The 25,868-nt window shown below is 40.2% G+C and overlaps 1 protein-coding gene across 4 annotated transcripts; it reads left to right on the forward strand.

The window, feature by feature from the left end:
* Positions 1-394: 394 nt before the first annotated feature.
* LOC311236380 (C-type mannose receptor 2-like) lies at positions 395-18,304 on the forward strand. 4 transcript variants are annotated; one of them, XM_084324041.1, is made up of 8 exons: positions 395-485; positions 9,570-9,609; positions 10,919-11,092; positions 11,609-11,821; positions 12,492-12,591; positions 13,443-13,684; positions 14,718-14,812; positions 16,109-18,304. In XM_084324041.1, the coding sequence occupies exons 2-8, from the start codon at positions 9,579-9,581 to the stop codon at positions 16,172-16,174; spliced, it is 921 nt and encodes a 306-aa protein (XP_084180167.1). In that variant the 5' UTR covers positions 395-485; positions 9,570-9,578; the 3' UTR covers positions 16,175-18,304. The 4 variants fall into 4 exon arrangements, with proteins under 4 accessions (XP_084180167.1, XP_084180169.1, XP_084180170.1 ...); XM_084324043.1 differs by having other exon boundaries at positions 411-485; positions 10,922-11,092; XM_084324044.1 differs by having other exon boundaries at positions 458-492; positions 10,922-11,092.
* Positions 18,305-25,868: the final 7,564 nt, after the last annotated feature.

Below are 25,868 nucleotides of genomic sequence, written 5' to 3' on the forward strand. Positions count from 1 at the left end.
GGTTAGGGTCCCAGTCAATAGGAACAGTCTCTGTGTTTCCCCCAAGGGCTAGGGTTAGGGTTAGGGTCCCAGTCAATAGGAACAGTCTCTGTGTTTCCCCCTAGGGTTAGGGTTAGGGTCCCAGTCAATAGGACCAGTCTCTGTGTTCCCCCCCCCCCCCAAGGCGCGGCTGCTAATTTATGAGGCACACCTGTTTCAACTATTCATCCATTCAAGTCATGCGTCAGAGATGTTAGATTATATAATTACCAGTACATGCCATTGGTGAGTCAGAGAGAGAGAGAGAGAGAGAGAGAGAGAGAGAGAGAGAGAGAGAGAGAGAGAGAGAGAGAGAGAGAGAGAGAGAGAGAGAGAGAGAGAGAGAGAGAGAGAGAGAGAGAGAGAGAGAGAGAGAGAGAGAGAGAGAGAGAGAGAGACATAAGAGACATAAGAGAAGAAGCATTAGCATCGAGGTGCACGGGACTCATCCAAGAGGGAAAGAAGAGGTAACAAGTATGAGAAATCATTATTTACATCATATGTTGTATTTCTGATTTAAACAAACTGTGACATGTTGGCGCTTACTCAAATTCATTTAATTTGATACAAGAAAATGTAGAAATATTCATTTTGATACATGTAAGAGTGTGTAGCCTAATACAGTGGTTCTCAAAGTAATACATGTAAGAGTGTGTGTAGATACAGTGGTTCTATCTGATACAGTGGTTCTATCTGATACAGTGGTTCTGATACAGTGGTTCTATCTGATACAGTGGTTCTGATACAGTGGTTCTGATACAGTGGTTCTGATACAGTGGTCCTGATACAGTGGTTCTGATACAGTGGTTCTAATACAGTGGTTCTGATACAGTGGTTCTAATACAGTGGTTCTGATACAGTGGTTCTGATACAGTTCAGTTCAGTTCAGTTCAGAGTTTTTATTTGCCACATGGAATAATACAATCATAGTTTCTTCATTAAAAAAAATCATAAATAGCCATTCCATGGACAAAAGGAGCAGGAAGAAGAATAAATCTTATAATTACCTGCCCCTTATTCCTAAACTAACATGTATTTTCTTAATGGTCGGCGTATAACCTTATTTACACAAATAATCATTTATACCATTATAAAAGAAACACAATCCACAGTTAAACAAGAAAAATTTAAATAATAATAATAATGATAAATAATAAAAAAAAGAAAAGAAAGAGAAGAGAAAAAAAAGATCTCACTATTCAGATCACATTTTGATTTTCATACTGACTAAATATTTTTTTTTTATACATTTTTTTGAATTGATAAACACTGTTACATCCCTTAAGCTCGCTATGGAGAGAATTCCATAACTTTACACCAATAACTGAAGGACACATCTGTTTAAGTGTGGTACGTGCAAACTGATGTTTAAAATTGTATTTTCTCCTACTAAACTCACTTTCTAAATGAAAAAGATTTTGTAGTTTTTCTGGCAGTGTATTATTTCTTGCCCTAAACATAATTAACATTGTTTGAAACTTAACCATGTCTTCAAGTTTAATTATTCTAGATTTAATAAATAATATATTTGTGTGTTCTCGATAACTCACTTTATGTGTGATTCGTACAGCCCTCTTCTGTAGTATATATAATGGTTTTATATTTGTCCCATAAGTATTCCCCCATACTTCAACACAATAACTGATATAAGGTGAGATGAGTGAGCAGTAGAGTGTTCTCATTGCCTCATACTCGAACACATCCTTTACTTTATTCATAACAAAAATACTCTTGGACATCTTTTTTTTAACGTGTGCTATGTGCGATTTCCATGTTAATTTATCATCCATAATCACACCAAGAAAACAAAATTCATTAACTCTCTCTATATCAGCTCCATCTATGGTCAGTACTATATTTTCATCTAGTTTTCGATTGCCAAAAATCATAAATTTAGTTTTTTTCAGATTCAGTGATAGCTTATTTACATCAAACCATTTCTTTAGCTTTGTCATTTCATACACAATATATTCAGCTAGTTCCTTTAAATTATTTCCAGAACAATTTTTTTTTTATCATCAGCAAACAAGACAAACTGTAATAGTTTTGAAACATCACAAATATCATTAATATATAAAAGAAAGAGTTTGGGCCCCAAAACCGAACCTTGCGGTACCCCACATTCAATCTTCATGAGCTCAGATTTGACATCTGCCAACTGCACATATTGTTGCCTATTGTGGAGATAACTACTCAACCATTCAAGAACCATTCCTCTCACACCATATGAACGTAATTTAGAAATTAGAATATTATGATCTAAGGTATCAAATGCCTTTTTTAAATCAATAAACACCCCTATTGTTAATTTCCTTTTATCTGTTGCTGTTGTTATTTCTTCAATAATATTCATTAAGGCAGTCGCTGTTGATCTGTTTTGCCTAAAGCCATACTGGCTTTCGCTCAGCAGTTTATTCTTTTCCACAAAACCATCTAACTTATGCGAAAACAGTTTTTCAAGCTCTTTCGAGAACTGTGAGAGCAATGACACTGGTCTATAGTTAGTGAAGCTGTGCTTATCTCCTACTTTGTAAAGTGGGATCACTTTTGCTACCTTCATCCTGTCTGGAAAAATACCTGTCTGAAAAGAAAGATTACAAATATAACAGAGAGGTTTGATTATACAATCAATTGTCTTCTTCACTATAATCATATCTATCCCATCACTGTCAATGGATGTCTTATTCTTTGACTTTAATACAATGGACATGATTTCTGCTTCACTGACATTTCCTAAAAACATAGACTGCAGTACTTTACTATCTCCTCTCCATCCTTCCTGTAATGGTTCATCGTGTTTTTGAATGGCATCTGCCAAATTTGGCCCCACATTCACAAAAAAAGAGCTGAATTCATTAACCACCTCATTCATGTTTTTTATAGTCTTACTATTACTAATGAAATGGCTAGGCATTTTTATGGACGCTGATTTATTTCCCATTACCTTATTTAGAATGTCCCATGTGCCCTTTATATTATTTTTATTTTCGCCTAACAATCTATTGTAATAATCTTTCTTGGCCCGTCTCATAATGAATACTAACTTATTCTTATACACTTTGTATTTAGTTTCAGCAGCCTTTTTTCTACATTTGATAAAATCTCTATACAGTTTGTTTTTCATTTTACATGCATTCTCTAACCCCTTTGTTATCCATGGTTTTCTATTGTCATTACTTCTTTGTTGTGGTTCTATCTGATACAGTGGTCCTGATACAGTGGTTCTAATACAGTGGTTCTGATACAGTGGTTCTGATACAGTGGTTCTATCTGAGACAGTGGTTCTGATACAGTGGTTCTGATATAGTGGTTCTGATACAGTGGTTCTAATACAGTGGTTCTGATACAGTGGTTCTGATACAGTGGTTCTATCTGATACAGTGGTTCTGATACAGTGGTTCTGATACAGTGGTTCTATCTGATACAGTGGTCCTGATACAGTGGTTCTGATACAGTGGTTCTGATACAGTGGTCAGTGGTTCTGATACAGTGGTTCTGATACAGTGGTTCTATCTGATACAGTGGTTCTGATACAGTGGTTCTGATACAGTGGTCCTGATACAGTGGTTCTGATACAGTGGTTCTGACAGTGGTTCTGATACAGTGGTCCTGATACAGTGGTTCTGATACAGTGGTTCTAATACAGTGGTTCTGATACAGTGGTTCTGATACAGTGGTTCTGATACAGTGGTTCTATCTGATACAGTGGTTCTGATACAGTGGTTCTGAAACAGTGGTTCTGATACAGTGGTTCTGATACAGTGGTCAGTGGTCCTGATACAGTGGTTCTGATACAGTGGTTCTAATACAGTGGTTCTGATACAGTGGTTCTATCTGATACAGTGGTCCTGATACAGTGGTTCTAATACAGTGGTTCTGATACAGTGGTTCTGATACAGTGGTTCTGATACAGTGGTTCTGATACAGTGGTCCTGATACAGTGGTTCTGATACAGTGGTCCTGATACAGTGGTTCTAATACAGTGGTTCTTATACAGTGGTTCTATCTGATACAGTGGTTCTGATACAGTGGTTCTGATACAGTGGTTCTATCTGATACAGTGGTTCTGATACAGTGGTTCTGATACAGTGGTTCTAATACAGTGGTTCTGATACAGTGGTTCTATCTGATACAGTGGTTCTGACACAGTGGTTCTGATACAGTGGTTCTATCTGATACAGTGGTTCTGATACAGTGGTTCTGATACAGTGGTTCTGACACAGTGGTTCTGACACAGTGGTTCTGATACAGTGGTTCTGATACAGTGGTTCTATCTGATACAGTGGTCCTGATACAGTGGTTCTGATACAGTGGTTCTGATACAGTGGTTCTATCTGATACAGTGGTTCTGATACAGTGGTCCTGATACAGTGGTTCTGATACAGTGGTTCTGATACAGTGGTTCTAATACAGTGGTTCTGATACAGTGGTTCTGATACAGTGGTCAGTGGTTCTGATACAGTGGTTCTGATACAGTGGTTCTGATACAGTGGTCAGTGGTTCTGATACAGTGGTCCTGATACAGTGGTTCTGATACAGTGGTTCTGATACAGTGGTTATAATACAGTGGTCCTGATACAGTGGTTCTGATACAGTGGTTCTGATACAGTGGTCCTGATACAGTGGTTCTGATACAGTGGTTCTGATACAGTGGTTCTGATACAGTGGTTCTAATACAGTGGTCCTGATACAGTGGTTCTGATACAGTGGTTCTGATACAGTGGTTCTGATACAGTGGTTATATCTGATACAGTGGTCCTGATACAGTGGTTCTGATACAGTGGTTCTGATACAGTGGTTCTGATACAGTGGTCAGTGGTTCTGATACAGTGGTTCTGATACAGTGGTTCTGATACAGTGGTTCTATCTGATACAGTGGTTCTGATACAGTGGTCCTGATACAGTGGTCCTGATACAGTGGTTCTGATACAGTGGTTCTGATACAGTGGTTCTAATACAGTGGTTCTGATACAGTGGTTCTGATACAGTGGTCAGTGGTTCTGATACAGTGGTTTTGATACAGTGGTTCTGATACAGTGGTCAGTGGTTCTGATACAGTGGTTCTGATACAGTGGTTCTGATACAGTGGTTCTAATACAGTGGTCCTGATACAGTGGTTCTGATACAGTGGTTCTGATACAGTGGTCAGTGGTTCTGATACAGTGGTTCTGATACAGTGGTTCTGATACAGTGGTTCTGATACAGTGGTTCTATCTGATACAGTGGTTCTGATACAGTGGTCAGTGGTCCTGATACAGTGGTTCTGATACAGTGGTTCTGATACAGTGGTTCTATCTGATACAGTGGTTCTGATACAGTGGTCCTGATACAGTGGTTCTGATACAGTGGTCCTGATACAGTGGTTCTAATACAGTGGTTCTGATACAGTGGTTCTGATACAGTGGTCCTGATACAGTGGTCCTGATACAGTGGTTCTGATACAGTGGTCCTGATACAGTGGTTCTGATACAGTGGTCAGTGGTTCTGATACAGTGGTTCTGATACAGTGGTTCTGATACAGTGGTTCTGATACAGTGGTCAGTGGTTCTGATACAGTGGTTCTGATACAGTGGTTCTGATACAGTGGTCCTGATACAGTGGTTCTGATACAGTGGTTCTATCTGATACAGTGGTCCTGATACAGTGGTTCTGATACAGTGGTTCTGATACAGTGGTCAGTGGTTCTGATACAGTGGTTCTGATACAGTGGTTCTGATACAGTGGTCAGTGGTTCTGATACAGTGGTCCTGATACAGTGGTTCTGATACAGTGGTTCTGATACAGTGGTCAGTGGTTCTGATACAGTGGTTCTGATACAGTGGTTCTGATACAGTGGTCAGTGGTTCTGATACAGTGGTCCTGATACAGTGGTTCTGATACAGTGGTTCTGATACAGTGGTCAGTGGTTCTGATACAGTGGTTTTGATACAGTGGTTCTGATACAGTGGTTCTGATACAGTTGTTCTGATACAGTGGTCCTGATACAGTGGTTCTGATACAGTGGTTCTGATACAGTGGTCAGTGGTTCTGATACAGTGGTCAGTGGTTCTGATACAGTGGTCCTGATACAGTGGTTCTGATACAGTGGTCAGTGGTTCTGATACAGTGGTCAGTGGTTCTGATACAGTGGTCCTGATACAGTGGTTCTGATACAGTGGTCAGTGGTTCTGATACAGTGGTCAGTGGTTCTGATACAGTGGTCCTGATACAGTGGTTCTGATACAGTGGTCAGTGGTTCTGATACAGTGGTTCTGATACAGTGGTTCTGATACAGTGGTCAGTGGTTCTGATACAGTGGTTCTGATAGAGTGGTTCTGATACAGTGGTTCTATCTGATACAGTGGTTCTGATACAGTGGTTCTGATACAGTGGTTCTGATACAGTGGTCCTGATACAGTGGTTCTGATACAGTGGTTCTGATACAGTGGTCAGTGGTTCTGATACAGTGGTCAGTGGTTCTGATACAGTGGTCCTGATACAGTGGTTCTGATACAGTGGTTCTGATACAGTGGTCAGTGGTTCTGATACAGTGGTCAGTGGTTCTGATACAGTGGTCAGTGGTTCTGATACAGTGGTCCTGATACAGTGGTTCTGATACAGTGGTTCTGATACAGTGGTCCTGATACAGTGGTTCTGATACAGTGGTTCTGATACAGTGGTCAGTGGTTCTGATACAGTGGTCAGTGGTTCTGATACAGTGGTTCTGATACAGTGGTCAGTGGTTCTGATACAGTGGTTCTGATACAGTGGTTCTGATACAGTGGTCAGTGGTTCTGATACAGTGGTTTTGATACAGTGGTCAGTGGTTCTGATACAGTGGTTCTGATACAGTGGTTCTGATACAGTGGTCAGTGGTTCTGATACAGTGGTTCTGATACAGTGGTTCTGATACAGTGGTTCTGATACAGTGGTCCTGATACAGTGGTTCTGATACAGTGGTCAGTGGTTCTGATACAGTGGTCAGTGGTTCTGATACAGTGGTTCTGATACAGTGGTCAGTGGTTCTGATACAGTGGTTCTGATACAGTGGTTCTGATACAGTGGTCAGTGGTTCTGATACAGTGGTTCTGATACAGTGGTTCTGATACAGTGGTCAGTGGTTCTGATACAGTGGTTTTGATACAGTGGTCAGTGGTTCTGATACAGTGGTTCTGATACAGTGGTTCTGATACAGTGGTCAGTGGTTCTGATACAGTGGTTCTGATACAGTGGTTCTGATACAGTGGTTCTGATACAGTGGTCCTGATACAGTGGTTCTCAAAGTGGGGTCCTTGCAAGACTTCTAGGAGTCCGCAGGAAAATGGCGCATTTTATTTTCACTAATTAAAGTTCCTTCACTAGAACTTATGATAGAATGTATAAGAATGACTTCTGATTTCTGGTTTCACTCTCTCCTTTGTATCTCTACGCCTATGTTATGGGACAGTTATGCGATTCTCAAATAAGTCAACAAATATGTACAGTATATATATACACACACACACATATACAGTATATACAGTTTTGGATTATGGTGCTGTGGCATTAAACCTCTGGACTCAGCTCTTAGATCTATTGCTGGTGACACATTATGTATTAGATCACGAGACAGAGTGGGTTATAGAAATTAGATCACGCCTATGGGTGGTTGTTAGACCCCCATAGGTGTGATCTAATTTCTATAAGCCACTCTGTCGTGTGATCTAATGCTTTTATACAATGGCCAATGTCATCCAACCTTATTGCTATACAATAAACACACATTAATTGAAGATTTATTGACAAAACCATCCGCAGAAAAAGTAGTTCCCAAAAAAAAAAGAGAGAAGTTGCCTCCATGTGGAAGCAACTCGGAAGTGCATCCAACTGTTAAGCATTACATCACGCGCAGGAGTGGGTTGTGACAATTAGACCATGCCTAGGGGTGGTCGTTAACCGTAATTCAATGTGTCTAACTGTATTAATTGTGCTCTATCACTGTTTTCGTGATAATGCTGTGTAACTGGAGACTTGTTCTGATACTATATACTGTAACATTGACATTCAGTAGTGGGACATGGCGCTAGACTGTCGCCAGGGGGAGCTGGTGCGACGTTGGGCTGGTGACAACAGGTGAGGAAGAGGCTGGCTGAAGGAGGAGCTCATACAGCGAGATGACCTCTTCATCGTTTTCCAGTGAAGGAAGCAGACGTGTGGACCAAGAGCTCCTGATAATAAAGACACGCGAAATACGAGTCCTGCCACGGGGTGGGATAGTAACGTCGTATGCGAAAGTTTAGCTTCCCAGTATAGTGCTTAGGGTACGTTTGAACCAAGAAGAAGACGTTTGACTGCCGGACTGTACTGTGGATATTCCACGCGCTGCGTTTAGGAATGTATAGGCGAAAGACTAGGGGGTCGCACTGACCACAGCTTAGCTTCAAGTATAGGCCTGTTAGCCCAGTTAGCTCACGCGCCGCTCCACCGTCTCCCAGCTCCGCAGCAGACACCGCAGCAGACGTCGCTGGACCGCACCCGCCTCCAGCATTCTCCAGCTATTCGCCTGCCTAACGTCAGCCCAGCCAGCCCCCTTGCTATCACAGGTGACAGGTGCGTTCGACGGTCACAGACATTCGTTGCGGGAGCAGGCCAGCACTCGGTTGGTACACTCACACCAGGTACTGTTAGCGCTCCAAGTGCTCTGGAACATTATCGGCGAACATTCTCCTTTTCGAGAGCATGCCCTCTAAGGGGCGAAGAGAATAAATACTTTGAGCTGGCACGTGCACCAGTGACTAGGGGCGCCCCAACGTTTGTTGTTTTAGGTAATGCCGGCTTAGATAGGCTTTTTGTTTCAACTGTGCGCCCACTTAATTTTCTGGTTACATGTGTTGTGTGATTAAGTTGTGCAGACAGCACTAAGGTATATTGATAATTTTTCCCATTGAATAGCTTGCGGAGCTCGCCATTACCCTCTCTCTCCCTACGGGTGAATGAAAAGAATATTAACCCTTACGGGGACCTGTTTCATTACCGTGGCGTGTAAGATCCAAGTGCCATGCATTGTGCCGTGTATTGAATGCATGCCAACTTTATATAAAAGGAGAGGCGTAGAAATGGGATCATTGTGTGTGTGTCAATTACTGTGAATGTGTATTACTGCTTAACCCCTTCTTCCCTACGGTCTATGTGCAATTGGGGCAGGTGCTCTGTACAGGTCTTCACCAGTCAACAAGGAAAGGTACTGATTTGGGGAGAAATTATATTATTTACCATCACTGCCACCGGGTGTGAGAGGGTGTGGGACGTATTAAGGGAAGTGCGGGTGTTTGAGGAAATACTACGGTCGCCCGGGAGGGCAAGAAGGACCAGCGTAGAACCCCTAGGTTAGTAAACCCTAGTCCCCATCCATCCCTCTGCTAAATCCCAATTCTAATACTCTTACACTACAGTCGGGGGCTCAGCCGGACCCAGATCTGCTGTGCTCCCACTACCTGGTGACAGTTCATATCCACTCTCATAAAGTAGGGGTGTGTGTGTGTGTGTGTGTGTGTACGTACAGTATATAAATATATTATATTATCTTTTCAAAGGTTAAAACCATGGCTTCCAGATTCCTCTTGCTTCTCACAGGTTGGTTCCTCCTCTTTGTTTTGTTGGTGTTGTTTAGAATGTTGTAACGTTAAAGAGGAATCCCACCCATTTTTACGAGTTGCAGGAAGACACAGACTCTCTCCTAAAGTTAGAATTCACGAAAGAGACAGCCTCATAAAGTCTGAGACCCATTCATTGTCTATGGAGCTGCCATCCCATCCCAGTGACATCACTAATTGAAGGGTTCTCTCCAGGGGCGGACCTAGTACATTTGGCGCCCTAGGTGAGATTCACCACTTTTTTTGTAATTTTTTTTTTTTTTTTTTTTTTTTTTTTTTATGGCTTTTGCCTCTTCATAGTTCTCTAACGTTAATCTTTCTTTCCTCAACGCTCAATTCTATAAACACTTGACCGATACCCATCAATGCACAGCGCTCTAGCATGTTCTGACTGTGAACACCTAAAGCTGAGGCTCAGACCGACCGACCGTTTTAGATTTTTGGCTCATTTTCCCTTATGTTAGAATTTTTTTTATGTAAAAATAATGGTTGCAGATATAGAGTCGGGCGCCAAAACTGCACAGAGAAAAAAAAATAAAAAAAAAATAAAAAAAAAAATACTTTTTTTATTTTAATTTTTAATTTTTTTTGGGTCCCCCTCTGGGTGGCGCTCTAGGCGACCGCCTATATCGCCTGTAGGAAGGTCCGCCCCTGGTTCTCTCTCTCTCTCATTTCTAGCTTTACGAGTGTGCTGCTATGAACTGTCCTGGGGCACAGGGAGAACATTATATGAGTTCTTAAAATGAGTGACATTTGTTCATGCTTTAACCCTTGTGTGGTGTTTAGGGTTCCGTTTTCAATGTTTATGAAAAGAGAAATTATACAGTGAATATCTATTTTACCCGAGACTCATTGGCCTTGGCTCATTTTCTGTGAAGGAATATTATGAAACAACACATCTTCATTGAGTGCACACTCATACAGTACGTGGTGTTCGGGACCAGAACGTGTGGAAATTGTAGTTGAAAACTATTCATTTCCACTCTGTGAAAAATGTCATCTAGCAGAGGTAAATGGCAAATATTAACCATATATGCTGTCTAGATTGCTTGTAATTGAGATAAAGTTAACATCTGTTAATACAAATATATATCTTTTTTATGGCTTTATTGTTTTAAAATTCCAATAATGTTGGGGGGTCCACCAGACCCGTGAACATTGGATGAGTAACAAAAACACGAACACCACACAAGGGTTAAGTAAACAACCTAATTAGATTCAACTTAAATGTACACAAATAAATAAATACATTCATTAATTAATACAAAAAGATATCATGTATTTGAAAGTAGGAGTACTGGCCACCATGACCTCTGCCCAGGCTCGTCAGTACCACTTTATGAACGCAACCGCAAACTGGACCGAGGCCCAGCGCTTCTGCAGACAGACCTACAGAGACCTGGCCACCATGGAGAACACGGCAGACCTGGGGGCAGTCGCTAACACCACAACTAGCTACACAGGCAAGTTCCCTATCCAAGCTGATCCATCTAGTACAATGTCTGGTCCCCAGAGAGCCCTGTGTACAAAGATTAGATCTTCGATTGACAATAAAGTTATTTTCTTTTTCTTTTTTTCCTGCCCTATAGGCCTAAGTGGAACCCTTGAGTTTGATTTCACATGTAATCTGTCAAATTATTTTGTGGCTGTTTTGTGTTCCTGCTGAGTAGTCCCACCTCTAGGCAAAAGAGCTCTACTTGGTTATACGCTTAGTATTGTTTACTTTTTTTGTTTTGGTCTGATGTGTGGGTTCGAGTTACTTATTATAACTGTGCATTTCTCGAGACCTCTTCTTGGCAGAGCCTGAGGTGTGGCCAGCAATAGTAACTCATCCCTTCTATATCCACTGAAATACAACCCACACATCAGACAAAAACACTAAAGCGCAATACCAAGACGGGCCCTTGTGCCGAGATTAGTGCCGCTGTTTGATGACATTACAGATTCTACCTTTAAGTAGATTTTTTTCTTTTTCACAGGCAAAGTGTGGATAGGTCTTTATGGTGACCTGGCCAGCAGCTGGACATGGTCCCTGAATGACAGTGACTTCTATGGGGAAGGTGGGACTGAGTTTAGAAACTGGTTCACTCAGCCTGACCGTGAAGAGGAGCTCTGTGTGGCCTTGGTGCCGCGGGTGAATAAGTGGTTGGATGCCAAGTGCAACACTCCACTACCCTTTGTGTGCTATAATGGTAGGTGGTGGGTGGTTTTCTTTTATTTACATAAGAGGACATACTATAATAATGTAGCGAGGGCAGCCGGGAATCGAACCCAGATCGCCCAGACCACAGTTGACACCGCTAACCAGTCAGCTAAAGGGTCCGACCCGTGAGCTAAGGACTAGCGTGTCTAGGCATCGTTACAATAATATGGAATTATAATGATAATAAACCGGCTTAGCAGGGTGCGAAGTATGATTTGTCATGCGTGTCCAATGCTCAGAAATGTTGCGGGACACTCCTAGGTTTAAAAGGACAATAAGAATTATCATAGTTCTTCCTCTGCCTTTGTGAACGCGCACCACTCTCTCAAATTGCAAATTGCAGAGAGAACCACCGATTGGAGGATTCTCTCTCTCTCTGATTTCTAGCTTTAGGAGAGTGGTGTGCGTTCACGAATACTGACTGAACTGTCCTGGGGCAGAGGAAGAACTTATGTGAATTCTTAAAATTGGTGGCATTCACCTTTAGTTTTCAATGTTTCCCCATGTCTTAAGGTTAATAGTCTATAATATATTTTTTAAGTTAATAAAATGAGAATCCCTGACATAATACTCAATAACAATTTAGTTGACTTATTCTATTATACTGGTCGTTTATCATATTTGTGGTCAAATACCATGGTACATTTATGTATTTCCAGGCATAGTGAACGGTGCTGTAACCTTTGTTAAGATCAGCAGTCATAAGGGATGGACTGAAGCGCAGAGATATTGCAGGGAACATCACATAGACCTGGCCAGGTACGTTCTGAATTAGCCTTGGGCCAAGATCATCACAAACTGCTCTCACAGAAGACCCTTGGGACAACATTGTACCATGATACAGGCTATAATATGATGTCATGAATGTAGCTTACATGTTACGGTAAATGTGGGAAAACAGTGATTGTACACAATTCCCAGGGAATCTGTGCTCTCCGACTGTAGAATTTTGAGCCACTAGATGTCCCACTAGAGCACCACATGTCAGCATGTCTCAACTAGCAGCACATTTATCCAATCAGGTGCTTTCCACGTGCGGAAATGGGAAGTATGGAGGGGATACATCTTTTTGTACCCACCAATACTTTAAAATAATTTTTTTCTTTTCTTATTATTTTATTCTGCACCTTTCTAAAAGTTATTAGTCTACATAAACATTTGTATCTATAGCACTTTTAACTGGTTAATTAGCAAAATCCCAGGCTCTCTCTTTGAGCCGGGTCGAGTCACCCCTCGGCCAGCCCTCAGCGTCTTTCCACACACTTATTGAGAGTAAGTTCATTTGAATATGGCCACCGGCGATGTCATCGGGACATTGAACACAGTAACACAACGCGAGGATTCAATGTCCCCGATGACATCACTGGTGCCCATATTCAAACAAATTTACTCTCAATAACTTCCAAACTAAATGAATGTGTGCAAAACTGTTTAGAGTTTTAGAGATTACCTGCAAAATAAATCAGCATTGTTTTTTTGTGTGAAGTGCCCCTTTAACCGGTTGATATTATTTGGTTGGTGAATGTATTATCCTGGGAAATGAGTATAATCACTGTTTTTCCACATTTACCAAAACACACCTTCTATAAAGCTCTTTGTGATTCCTCCAGTGTGAGAAACCAGACGGAGAATAACATCATCGAGGCCTTGGCAGGGTCAAATCTGGTTTGGATAGGCCTTTACCGGGAAAGAACCTGGTCCGACGGAACCGCCTCTCGGTTCAGACACTGGGAAGATGGCCAACCAGAAGATACCACTTCTTCTGAGGAGAATTGTGTTGCTTCCTCGTTCGGTTCCTCGGGATGGTCCGATGAGAACTGTGGAAACGTTTACCCATTCATCTGTCATGGAGGTGAGAGGAGCTCATCTTTGCTGTGACTCTATAAACTACAACAACAATTGGTTCAACTTTAAGCCTATAATTAGGGTTAGTTTGAGTGGTTATGGTTATGTTAGTTTAGGGTCAGTTTGTGATCGTTTTAACTTCAGGTAAAGTTCTTACACAAGTGGACTATCCAACTCACCAGCAATTCAGCTGGAAATATCTAGTTCAGTGTGATTATTAAGATATTTTTTTCTTACCCAGGGACAGAGCACATTCATCAACATCTTCAGTTTCCACATCAATGTAAATGTGCCATAATTAGCTAATGAGCTTGTTTTCATCTGTAGTCCCTGCCTACCATGCATGTCTGGGAGGAAACCCAGAGGAAACCCACGCGAACACAGGGAGAACATGCAAACTCCACACAGAAAGGCCCGCTCCTGGGGTTCAGACCTTGTGAGGCAGCAGTGCTAACCACTGGGCCACCGTGCCGCCCAATTATCATTGATTTTACACTGAACCAAAGTATTGTAACCCTAACCCTATCTCCAAATGGGTCAACCTTTAAGCAATCAAGAAAACAACCTCAAACCCTGCATGTATCTATGTAGTTCTTCATTGGGGGTTTGAATTGGTTTCAAGGTCCTTAGGGTTATGACATTTCGTTTTACACTAAACTTTCAATTCAAGTAAAACCAGGAAAATCACAAAAATTGGAGATAAAAGGTTTTCACTGACAGCAGCGGTATTTCTTTTCAATTTTCTTTTTAGATTTAGATTCTATTCATCAAGCAAATTCCAAATTTCATAATAAAATTGCTGAGGTCTTAGGTCATATAAAAGAGATAACTTGTGTGTGTGGATATCAAGCTCATTAACTTGTCAGATTAGTGACGCGAAAGAGCTTAAAAATGTGTTACAGTATATAGCCAGAGAAGTGAATTATATATAAATAATAATAATAATAACTGAATCACCAAAAAAGTCTAAAACGTGTCATTGAGAAGTGGTAGAGCTCACCGTGTCTAATCCATTCAGTACAACTCCATTGCATTGACAGAGTTGCAGAGTCAACAGTTCATTGGCTTAAACTTCAGCATCCCTTCACCCTCTCAGCCAGCAGGCTGTGACCTGGGAGATGCCATCTCAGCTCAGGTGAGAATGACTGGCCGTTTCTTGCCTCTTTTTGTACCATCTTAAAACATGTGTTTTACAGACTTTAACATACTTTCTTTCTTTTATTTACCCCCCCCCCTCCCTATAATTAAATAGATATATAGTGTGCCTTGATTTGATGGTTTCCTTTTAAAGTGCATTGTGAAAAATCTCGTTTTAGTGCTCTCTTTTAACCTGTTAAGCCTTAAGTTCCCCCTATAGGGGGACCCTGCTTTTCTTTATCATAAATCGATCAATAGAGACCGTATTAGATCCCCAATTATCATATCATGGCTACAACCCTGTGCAAAGATTTTCGAGATCGCCAAATGATTGACGGAGCTAGAGCCCCGGGAGTGGTAGTGGTACTTTTGCATACTTTGGGGCACGCCTCACATATCGGCATGTAACTCGAGAACCGCTGAACGGATTTTGTCACCTGAAAGGGCAATCGACAGGCAACAAATAGGGCTTTAATGCTATCTATTGTATTAAAAGAAATGCACACCCGAGCCACTAGAGGTTGGCAAAGAATCGTCCACATGTGGGCCCTTGGATGTTAAGAGGTCAATGTTTTTAAATATTTGTTTTTGTAGCCAAGAGTAAAGACCATAACCCTATCAAAAACAGTAGTCAAAGTGTATATTTTCATTTTTACCGAAATACAAATTTATCTGAAAATGCTAATTATCATAAAAACCGCAAGAAATGACTAAATCCAGATTCAACCCTGCCATTGGAAAGAGGAGCATTTTCCCTATCCATAGATATGATTTGGCCATAATAAGGTCAAGGTCAAGTTCAAATATGAATGAGCTCAGTGAGCATTTTCTCGTGCCCCGCAGATTTAACATGATCAAATATGCAAAAATCATAAATCATAATTTATCATAATTAATTTATTCATTACAATTTACTCAGCCACAATATTTCTGACACTGGAAATACATACCCCCAGGTCCCTAGATGTTCCTAGATACCAAGAACATGCAAATTGACCTTGCAGAAGTGGAGCAATCTTCCATTTACTTAGGCATGTACCTTTAGGCGAAAACGGTCTACAGATTAAAATGTTAATAACAACCTGGGCAAATAAAAACAGAGGATCATGTGAATATAAATCATATTCTTGACAAACTAAACTGCAATCATGTTATTTACTGAACACTGCGTCGCTAACGGTGTATAAAATACTTCAAAGAACCACACTAGCTAGTAATGCACACGTTCCTCTGCAGTGGGACGTTCTGAAGCATGTGATAATGATGTGTGTCTGTCTGTCTCTCTGTTATCCAGCTGCGTGAGGAGCTGATCAGAAGAGGGCTGCCTGCAGACTTGAACCTGGAGGTGACACTAGTTTAGGGTTGGGCCACACTCTCCGTCTCTATGCCTGTATGTCATCGTCACAGCCTCCGAAACACCTCCGCCCAAGAGGACACATTTTTGTACCAAATAGTGACATCCACGACAAAATTTGTTTGAAAGAAAATGCGGCTATTATTGTTGAATTGAGTGTTTACAGAGTATTACCCATAACCAAAAATAAAGCTTGTATGAACATTAATAGAGTTATGCAGTGATGTAGTTATCAGAAAAGTAAACACACTACAGTGCTTCGTCTTCTCTGCGTAAGGAAACCATACCTTCATGGCTACCTTCATCGTCACAGTGTCGTTTCCATGGATGCCATGAAATTACATTATTTACCTTTTCTTTAACACATTTTCGGTTCTTATTAATAAAGGAGACTCAAATATATGGGGGAGAACAATAATATAATATTATTTATTGAATATGTCAGGGGAAAATAAAGGGAAAACCCTCATACAGTATATTCCAACATATACACATTGAGCTGTATCTATAATTTTACATACAGTTCTACTACAGAGAGAATACATGAGTATCGGAGTATCAGAGATGGACTTTCCACTTTTTTATCCTGGCAAAATGTGCCAATAGGGGAGTACTGTATACCAGTATTGATCCCTAATGTGAGTGTGCAACAAAAGAGTACACTTTGATGTGCACTTTCCTTATAGAGATGGAACAAGGCCAACTCTGACCCCTGTCACGACCTGGGGGGTGAAACCATATTATACACAATATTCATTGTACCTGTGTTTGGTTAAAAGGGAGTTCATATTGTAGGAGAACTGTAATTCTTATGATTCTACGTAAATCGGCATAAAAGTGGTGAATTTGATGATTGACATATTTTAATCTTTTTCATGATCTTTAGCTTCTATGACGGCAATGAAGTCCAACACGTGCTATATCTGTGCCAATCATGGGAATGTCATTGTTACAATAGATACATATTATTTTTATATTGTAAAACATCCTCCTCCTTCTTCTTCTTCTTCTTCTCCTTTTAAGGCGAGACAGTACCACCGTAATCACCTTTTTGCTTTTTTTCCCGACAATATTGAGATTTTGTTATATTTTTTATTTGTCTTATTTCAAACTAGTGGCAATAAAATATCGAAAACACACAATTAGTTGTTTATTTTAATTTGGTCTGATTGTGTCCATAGATCACAATTACAATACAAAACTTTGTTTTCTTGCACGCAAGAGATGAAATGTCCCATTTCCCTATAGCACCACACCATACTTTCTATACCCTGCATCCTTTTACAAAGGGGTTTGTTGATATATCATTCATAGCCTGATTTATAGTGCATTTATACCAAAAAACCTGGAGAATTTTTTTTTATTACTGTAGACATTTCCTGATTTATGGGATGATAAAAAGACATAGCCAAAATCCCTTCTCTAAAAAGTTAATTGTGTTATGTGTCAACATAATGATTTTTTTTTATCTGGCATCATCCAATGTGTGATGTCTATCCGATATATGCAAATGAGTGCATATTTAATTAGGTAACGCCCATTTTGCATATATAAACATAAATCTTAAAACTTGCAATACATTTTTTCTTTGTTATGTACATAACAAACTGGGGAAGTTGCATAGGCCTATCTATTAAAATATTTGTTTTGCCTATTAGGGGGTACTGTCTCGCCTTATTATGCTTTTATTATTGTGTTTTCTTCTATATAATATGGTACATGGTACAGTAGATGATCCCATACGTCTATCTTTCTTGATATTTTGTTTTAGTTTTATCTGGGAGTATGTGGGAAACACGCGTGTGCATGGGCTTGAAAAGTGATGCTTTTGACTTTTTCTTGTTGAGCGTTGAGCATTATCATGCTGATGCAGGTTTTTGTTGTTTTGTTACAATGTCTCGATGTTATGCACAATGTTGACCTGGTTAGTTGCCTTATGTCTCTTACTGTATGTTGTGACTCTACTTGTACTGTCGTTTTAACTCTTGTTTCTATGATATATCTATTCCACGTTTATAGTTGTATTCTATTTAGTGTGTTGATGTTTGGGTGAATTATTCATCTGTAAATTGGTAATTCAGTCTCATGACACTGCTTCATGCCAATAAAGTACTACTACTACTACTACTACTACTACTTCTACTACTACTACTACTTCTTTATTGGTTGTCATACAGAAGTACAGAATACTTTTATATAAAATGCTTCTTTCTGTTTTGCTCCAGATTGTGCTAGATAAAAATAGATAAGTATAAAAAGTATAGTAAGTATAAAATAGAAGTCAAGTATGTAGACAAAAAGTGTTCAATATATACATATATACAATGTACAATGCAGAGTAGAAAAGTAACTGAGTTGCAACACAATATACTATATACTATACAGTACAATGCAGAAATGGGATGAGGTACAATTTAGGTGCAATTTACAGTAAGGTGTAATGAGGTATGGGTTGTAGTGCAAATTCTTTGCCAATAAATATAAAGTGTGTTTAGGTGTTCTAAAGTGGGTAAAGTGTAAAGTGTATCCATTTTGATATTTCATATTATCATATAGTTTTAATACACTGCATTGTTTCTTAATCAAATACTGTGGGCCTGTGTAACACAACTGTTCCATGTGAGTCTGGAACAGCATAGAAAGGGTTAAAATGGAAGCAACAGTGGCCTGAGCAGCACAGGGGGAGTGGAGCAGTAACCAAAGGACATGGGAAGGGCTTCTCAACAAGTGACAGCCTACCTGGTGAAGGCTTTTCACTGCTACATAAACTAGTCACATTTCTTGTCTGACAAGGTAAGATCAAGGCATCATAGTTAGATACGCTTCAAATAATGAAAAGATTAACGCAAGTAGCATCTGAATGACGTTGGTACTTTCATGAAGACCTGAAGTGGTTTTGATTTGAAGCCAATTCATTCATGGTTGTTGTTGTTGTTGTTGTTGTTGCCCAAGCAGTGACTTGCAGTATGTGGGTTGTCTCACGTCTGTAATGTAGGTCCTATTGGTTGTATTGTCTATTCCCTTGTTTGGGATGTTGTTTGTTTTATCCAGCTGTCTTGTTTAAAGATGACCACAATGGAAATGCACCTTTTATGGCTCCATTGGATTTGAATGTACATTATGATTGCAGTGCAGATTTATATGTATTTTGAGATAAATATTCCATCAATCATGACGTGACTTGTGTGTGTATGACGTGGAACATATGCATAATAAATTACACAATCAGCCAAGGGTGAAACATGACAACTTATTATGCATGTATAGGTTTCACTGACAGCGCTAAACCCTGCAGCTAGTTCTGTTTGAACGTACAGAATATGAGCCGTGTGACTGTGCACTTGGACTTTAGCCTCTAGGCAGCTTTGATTGATTTCCTCCTCACTGGGGACTGATAAGGTAACAGGAGAGTGCTGAAACTTAACTGGCTGTAGTCAAACTTGACACATTAACACGGTGTGTGCACCCTATCAACATACTGGAGACTATTATTTAGGGTGAACTATTTTTAATGTGGCTACCTTTAAAAGAACACGCCAACATTTTGGGAAATTAGGAAATTAGCTCACACATCACCCGTGATAGATTTATTAGACGAGCCATCTCCAATCAACTGGGCTTTAGTCTGAAATATGTCCCAGATTTTAGACTAAGTCAGAAACACAATCCTGCAGAATATAAAACATTTAACAAAACATCACTTACTCTATGTTAAAGGAACACGCCAACATTTAGCTTACTGTGTTCTCCAGAGAGACAAGAAGATAGATAACAGTTTCCTCTCTGTGCGTTCAGTAGAAAGCTATCTGGCTGCATGTTAGCCTAGCTTAGCACAATGAATGGAAGTGGACATGACCGGTTAGCCTTCGGGAGAGGTGTTAGTTGGACAATGCCTAGGCCATAGGTGTCAAACTCATGGCCCGCGGGCCAAATGTGGCCCGCCACGTCATTTGATGTGGCCCCCAAGAGCTCTGGTAAAAAAAAAGAAATAAAAAAAGAATTTAACATTAATCTTGGGTTAAAAAATTGCGGCGTTAAAAGAATTGTGGGTTAATGCGTTAATAAAGCTTTAACTTTGACAGCCTTAGTTATTACACATTCTTACACATACATGTATGTTGAACATCTGAGGTATTGATGAAGTAACAAAGGAAAAGAGCCAAAAGCACTTACTCCTCAGACATTCTTTGACAATTTTACAGCCCAAAATACAAAAAAGATCCAGGCGGAATAGGTAACAAAGGGTTGAAGAAATATTGTCTGAACTGTCAGATGCAAACTGGCTGTGTGACATAACCGAGCATCTCGCTCAATTGAATAAGAAGCTTATTGACCAATATAGTTGTGAAGTGAGACAACCCTTATTTTGTTATTTTTGAGTACAGTTACAGTTGTGTGTGCATGCAGACACATAATAGCAATTTCATTACGAATTGAAAATGGGGGACCCTGATGTAAACAAGTCGAAAGTCTTTCTCTGGTCTGCATCCCCTTAACAATTGTGTGTATTGAGCTGTACTGTACTGTACTGTACCCATTCTGCAATCTGTTAATTACAGTTAATTAAACTATCTTCCATTAGTTGGATGTATGGCCTCTGCAAGGTTGTGTGCAGCCATTTGTTTTTGTAACATCTGCGACATCTGTCCCACGTGTTCTTTGCAGCTCACAGTTGTTAGTTCTGCCCCTCTTGACTGTGACAAAAAGGTTTTGAACAAACTTAATATCATAGCTTGTATTTGATGATATTCTTCTTTGTTATTTACTTGAATGGTTTGATCATTGATTGATGGAGTAATATGGGGTTCTGATAAACTAAAATAATTTGTTAACATTACATCAGCTAACATATATGTTTACATCTATGCAAATGCATGCAATATGTATAACTTGAATAAGTAATAAATACAGAAACAACATGTTTAACAATATGTAAATGAGTAGCTACATTTATTTTACATTACATTAACATTTATACAGTCTTTGGCCCTTTGAGGGAAACCATAATGCTGATGTGGCCCTCTGTGAAAATGAGTTTGACACCCCTGGCCTAGGCTAACTGGTCATGTCCGCTTCCATTCATTGTGCTAAGCTAGATAGCTTTCTACTGAACGCACAGAGAGGAAACTGGTATATATCTTGTTGTCTCTCTCTGGAGAACACAGTAAGCTAAATGTTGGCGTGTTCCTTTAACATACAGTAAGTGATGTTTCGTTAAATGTTTTATATTCTGCAGGATTGTGTTTCTGACTAAAGCCCAGTTGATTGGAGATGGCTCGTCTAATAAATCTCTCATTGGTGATCTGTTTTTCCGGCAGCTCCTGAGTATTCAGTTTAACCCTTTCACTGCCACACGACAAAGGGTTAACCCTTTCACAACCACACTACAGAAGGTTAACCCTTTCACGTCTACCACACTAGAGACGGTAGTGTGGTAGTGAAAGGTTAACCTTCTGTAGTGTGGTAGTGAAAGGGCTATTCAGGACTATTAATAGATCGCTCCTACCTTCGTCCGGTTCAAGCAGTTGTGGTTCCTGTGAACAAAGCCTTCTAATACATTTCTCTCTCTGATAAGGCAGGGGATTTAGAATTTTAAGCAGCAGTTTTAAAAAAGGAAAAATTGCTAGCCAAAACTAGCTTAGCATCGCAGATCAGGTCACCCGACGTCACCAGCGTCAGTGCGTTCTCTGCAACATCCGGTAATTTAGGGTTAGCAATTTGGCTTTTAGTAATTGGAACGGTAACAAAACACAACCTATTTTGGTGAAACACAATTTTCCCATCAACCCCACATGCTACATCAAGGACAAAATCACTGGTAACAGGAAAATACCATTACTCTCTGCCATAGGCCATTGCACCGGGACTTGTCATAAAGCTGCTATAACATCATGTATGTTTCTCCAAGAGTCCACAGTGTGTTTCACAGAGTGCTGTAATGTTGTAGATGCCTCCTAGCCATTACCGTCCAAACCAACTACCATTAGCGCAACTTAGCTAGCAACACCATGTGGCAGTCCTTATGTTACGGCTAGAGGAAATGGATCTGTAACCTGGCCGCGTACTACCCAAACCATGGGGGGCGTGCTAGCGCGGGGTCACGTGGGCGTCGTGGCCAATCAGAGGAACCCGGAAACCGAACTGCGTTGTATTTGGCATAGACGCACCCTGGCCTACCAGCATTGGGCAAGAGTAATGTCGCACCAAAATGGCAGCTCACACAACAATAGAAAATTGTCACAAAAAAGAACTGTCCTCACACAATAATGCCCAATGGCCACACAGACACAGGTAAACATTGAAGGTGAAAGAACACCATCCACAGAGTGGATACTAGGTTGATACTTACTCAAGTTTGACATGATGGTTAACTTACAGGCAGCCTGTGATTATGCAATGACATGCAACACAAATATCTGCTGGTATTAAGAGGTGTGCACGGTACTTCTGCTACTGTACGCCCATGAAAGGGGGGGCAATTGAAAACGCATTAGGAGCTAAAATATACTACCTGACGGATAACTTACCTATGCAAAAAAAACAATTATGGGATGGGGGAAATGGGAAAGGGATGAATGTGGGGAGACAGCCTAGGGTGTGGGGAAAAGTTAAAAAAAGACTGAATGCTGCTGCCCGGGGTATAGAGCCCAACCAACATTAGATTGTTGGTCCAACAGGATATACCAGGCAGAGGGCAGACAATTGTGGTGCATTCGTGAAAAATCTCTGTATAGAAAAAGTGACAATCCTCGTTGGTTCCGTCCACGTCTAGCTGGTTCCGTCGAGTCAACACCTTATGGAGAGGAAACTTCCATCAGTGGCTAGCTGTTTCCAGTTTAACATCCAACCACACACAGAGAGTTAACAAAGGGCACTTAACTGGGGGAGATGGTGCGTTGAGGAGTGCCCACACTTTTGGAGATTTCCGCCCAGGAATGGCCCCTCATCTTGACTGTGGGCTCCCATGATAAAGCTCAGGTGTGTCTCCATGACCTCATGACGTACCTATGGGAAACTGGAAGAGAGCTGGCGGAAGTACCTGGGGGGGTTGGTTGTCAGCCGGTCATACACATAGTTCAAGAGGTTCATAGTTGAGTCAGTTACACAGTAATCCAAGACATAGGCCTACATATATTCACGTTATCCCAACAGTTCTTACTATGGGTATTGCACTACCACCCCTACAGGACTTATACACCAGGAGGTGCAGATCCAGAGCCTGTAGAATTATGAAGGACCGTCATCACCCCAACAACAGTCTGATTAAACTGCTGCGGTGAGGCAAGCGCCTCCGAATTCATGAAGCGAAAACAGAGAGACTCAGACTCAGCTTCTTCCTCCAAGCCATCAGGACCATAGATAAGATATATATATAACTAGATGGTGCAAGGCGGAGTCTCCACCGTAGTTCACCGGCGGCCATCTTGTCACAGGCAGCACGCCCACTCATAACATGAATGTCTATGGTGCAAGTACTATTGAAATAACCATAGCTTGCAAAATTTCCAACCGATTTACAAACGTTTGGTTTATTACAAACGTTATTAACGTGGCTATGATTCAGGATGCTGGACATGTTGAAATTATTTTCATATGAAAGTCCATTATAAGTATGCAGTATGATAACTACATATCTGACGTTTATAACAAACCAAACTGTTTGAAAATCGGTTGAAAATGTAGCAAGCTATGGTTATTTCAACAGTACATGCACCATAGATATTCATGTTATGAACATACAGTGTGCTGCCTGTGGCAAGATGGCCACCATGTGGCAACGTCGGTATCCATTGGCCAGCAGCGCGGGTGAGTCATCTAGTCTTTATATATGTCTATGATCAGGACACTCAATACTGAGTACTCCACATACAAGCACACATGAACACACACAAACTACACATCCTCACTTACACTCTCTCACACACCACATAATACACAAGAAAAAAGAAAAGATCACTTTAAACTACTTTTGCAATATCCTGAACCCATTGTATATTTGTATATTATTATTAATGCTGTCAGGTGAAAATTAATCTAATTAATTACAGGATTTGTGATTAATTAATCTAATTAATCACATTTGAATCGCATAACCATTTTATGCCTGATATTCTATAATCATATTTCAAATTGCATGTGTCCGGATGGCAGAATTCAGTACTGTATCTACAAAACATTCTGTTTAATCATCTTCCATTTATTAATTTGCTTAGATTTTTCAGGTCTGGTCAATTTTAGCATGGTGTTATTCACAGTCAAAGATAAAAAAAAAGATATGTAATTGATATTCTCATTTGGTTCATTACAATTTACTCAAGCCTAGTAACAGACACAGTATTTCTGACACTGGGAATAAATTCCCTGAGATCCACAGATGTCCCTAGAATCAGATACCAAGAACATGCAAATGGACCATATTAAAAAAAAGGTCTATAAATGTGTATTCTACCTTCTTATGGAATGAATGAGATAAAAAAAAAAAAAAATTATTGTAATACATTTTGAGTTAATTTTCATAACGCGATAATTTGCTGTGTAATTAATTAATCTAATTAGCGCGATAAACTGACAGCCCTAATTATTATATATTATTAACTTGAATCTTATAATTCATGGGGGTATATTGTAACAGTTATGATCATTATGTAATAGTCACCAAAGAGAAAGTGATGTTGTGAGGAACCTGTGACATTTACATCAGCATTTTCTTAATTGTCAGATTTTAGCCGCTCAATAAAAATGTGTATGTTTCCCTCGGGTTCTTGCATGAATATGAGTGGTCAATGTTCAATGCGATACACCAGGGCAGATTGATTGATTGATTGAAAACTTTAATTAACAGATTGCAGAATGGGTACAGTACAGTACAGTACAGTACGCCAGGGGCGGATTTAGGATTGTAGGAGATCCGGGGCTGGGCTCAGATAGTTTTTTTTTTTTACTTTGACACCACAACCTTTAACTTACACCACCACCTTAAAGCAGACAAAAGGCACTAGAGAACACTTAAATTCACACCCTTTAATTAATTAATCTAAGGTGGAAGAATTATGTTTTTGTCAACTTGTTGATTGTGATTTAAAGCTTAGGTCTGAGTCGACCATAACACCAAGACTTAACTCACTCAAATACAGTTAGCAGCTGGATAGACTACAGATGTAAATTAGCTTCTGCTAAATCTGGTGCAAACATATTTTCATGTAACAACGATTAATTGTCCAAAAAAAAAAAATATATTATAATATATATATATATTTTTTGAAAATAGATTCGGGGCTTTTCAGAAAACATTCGGGGCTTGAGCCCAAGTAGCCACCCCCTAGCCCCGCCCCTGCAGTACGCGTCTATGCTTTTACAAATGCGTTCGTGTTTCCGGGTTCCCGTTTTGCCCTCTGATTGGCCACTGACCTACGCTAGTACGCCCCCCTTGCTATGAGCGTAGCAGGACACTGAAATGCAAATGCGTATCACAGTACTGCCTCCAGGAACAGCTGTTTCCGCGTGACTTTATGTGCGCTAAAGTTCTGGTACGTTTAAAGTGCTTAGAAATGCCGGTAAATGCCGGTAAATGCCGGTTCATTCATGCTTTGAGGCACGCTTCCTGACAGGATTTTATAATATTATAATATTGTATTTTATAATAACAATTCATCACACGTTCGGGGACAGAGCTTTCAGTGTGGCAGCTCCCACCCTCTGG

The sequence above is a fragment of the Notolepis coatsorum genome, assembly GCF_963971535.1.
Source record: "Notolepis coatsorum genome assembly, chromosome: 1".
Classification (NCBI taxonomy): Eukaryota; Metazoa; Chordata; class Actinopteri; order Aulopiformes; family Paralepididae; genus Notolepis; species Notolepis coatsorum.

What these genes read in the sequence shown, in the direction of transcription:
- LOC311236380 (XM_084324041.1), top strand. Translation starts at nt 9,579, where the DNA reads ATGGCTTCCAGATTCCTCTTGCTTCTCACAG. An exon ending in CACCACAACTAGCTACACAG is followed by an intron (nt 11,093 to 11,608) that starts GCAAGTTCCCTA and finishes TCTTTTTCACAG; the next exon opens with GCAAAGTGTGGATAGGTCTT. An exon ending in ACCCTTTGTGTGCTATAATG is followed by an intron (nt 11,822 to 12,491) that starts GTAGGTGGTGGG and finishes ATGTATTTCCAG; the next exon opens with GCATAGTGAACGGTGCTGTA.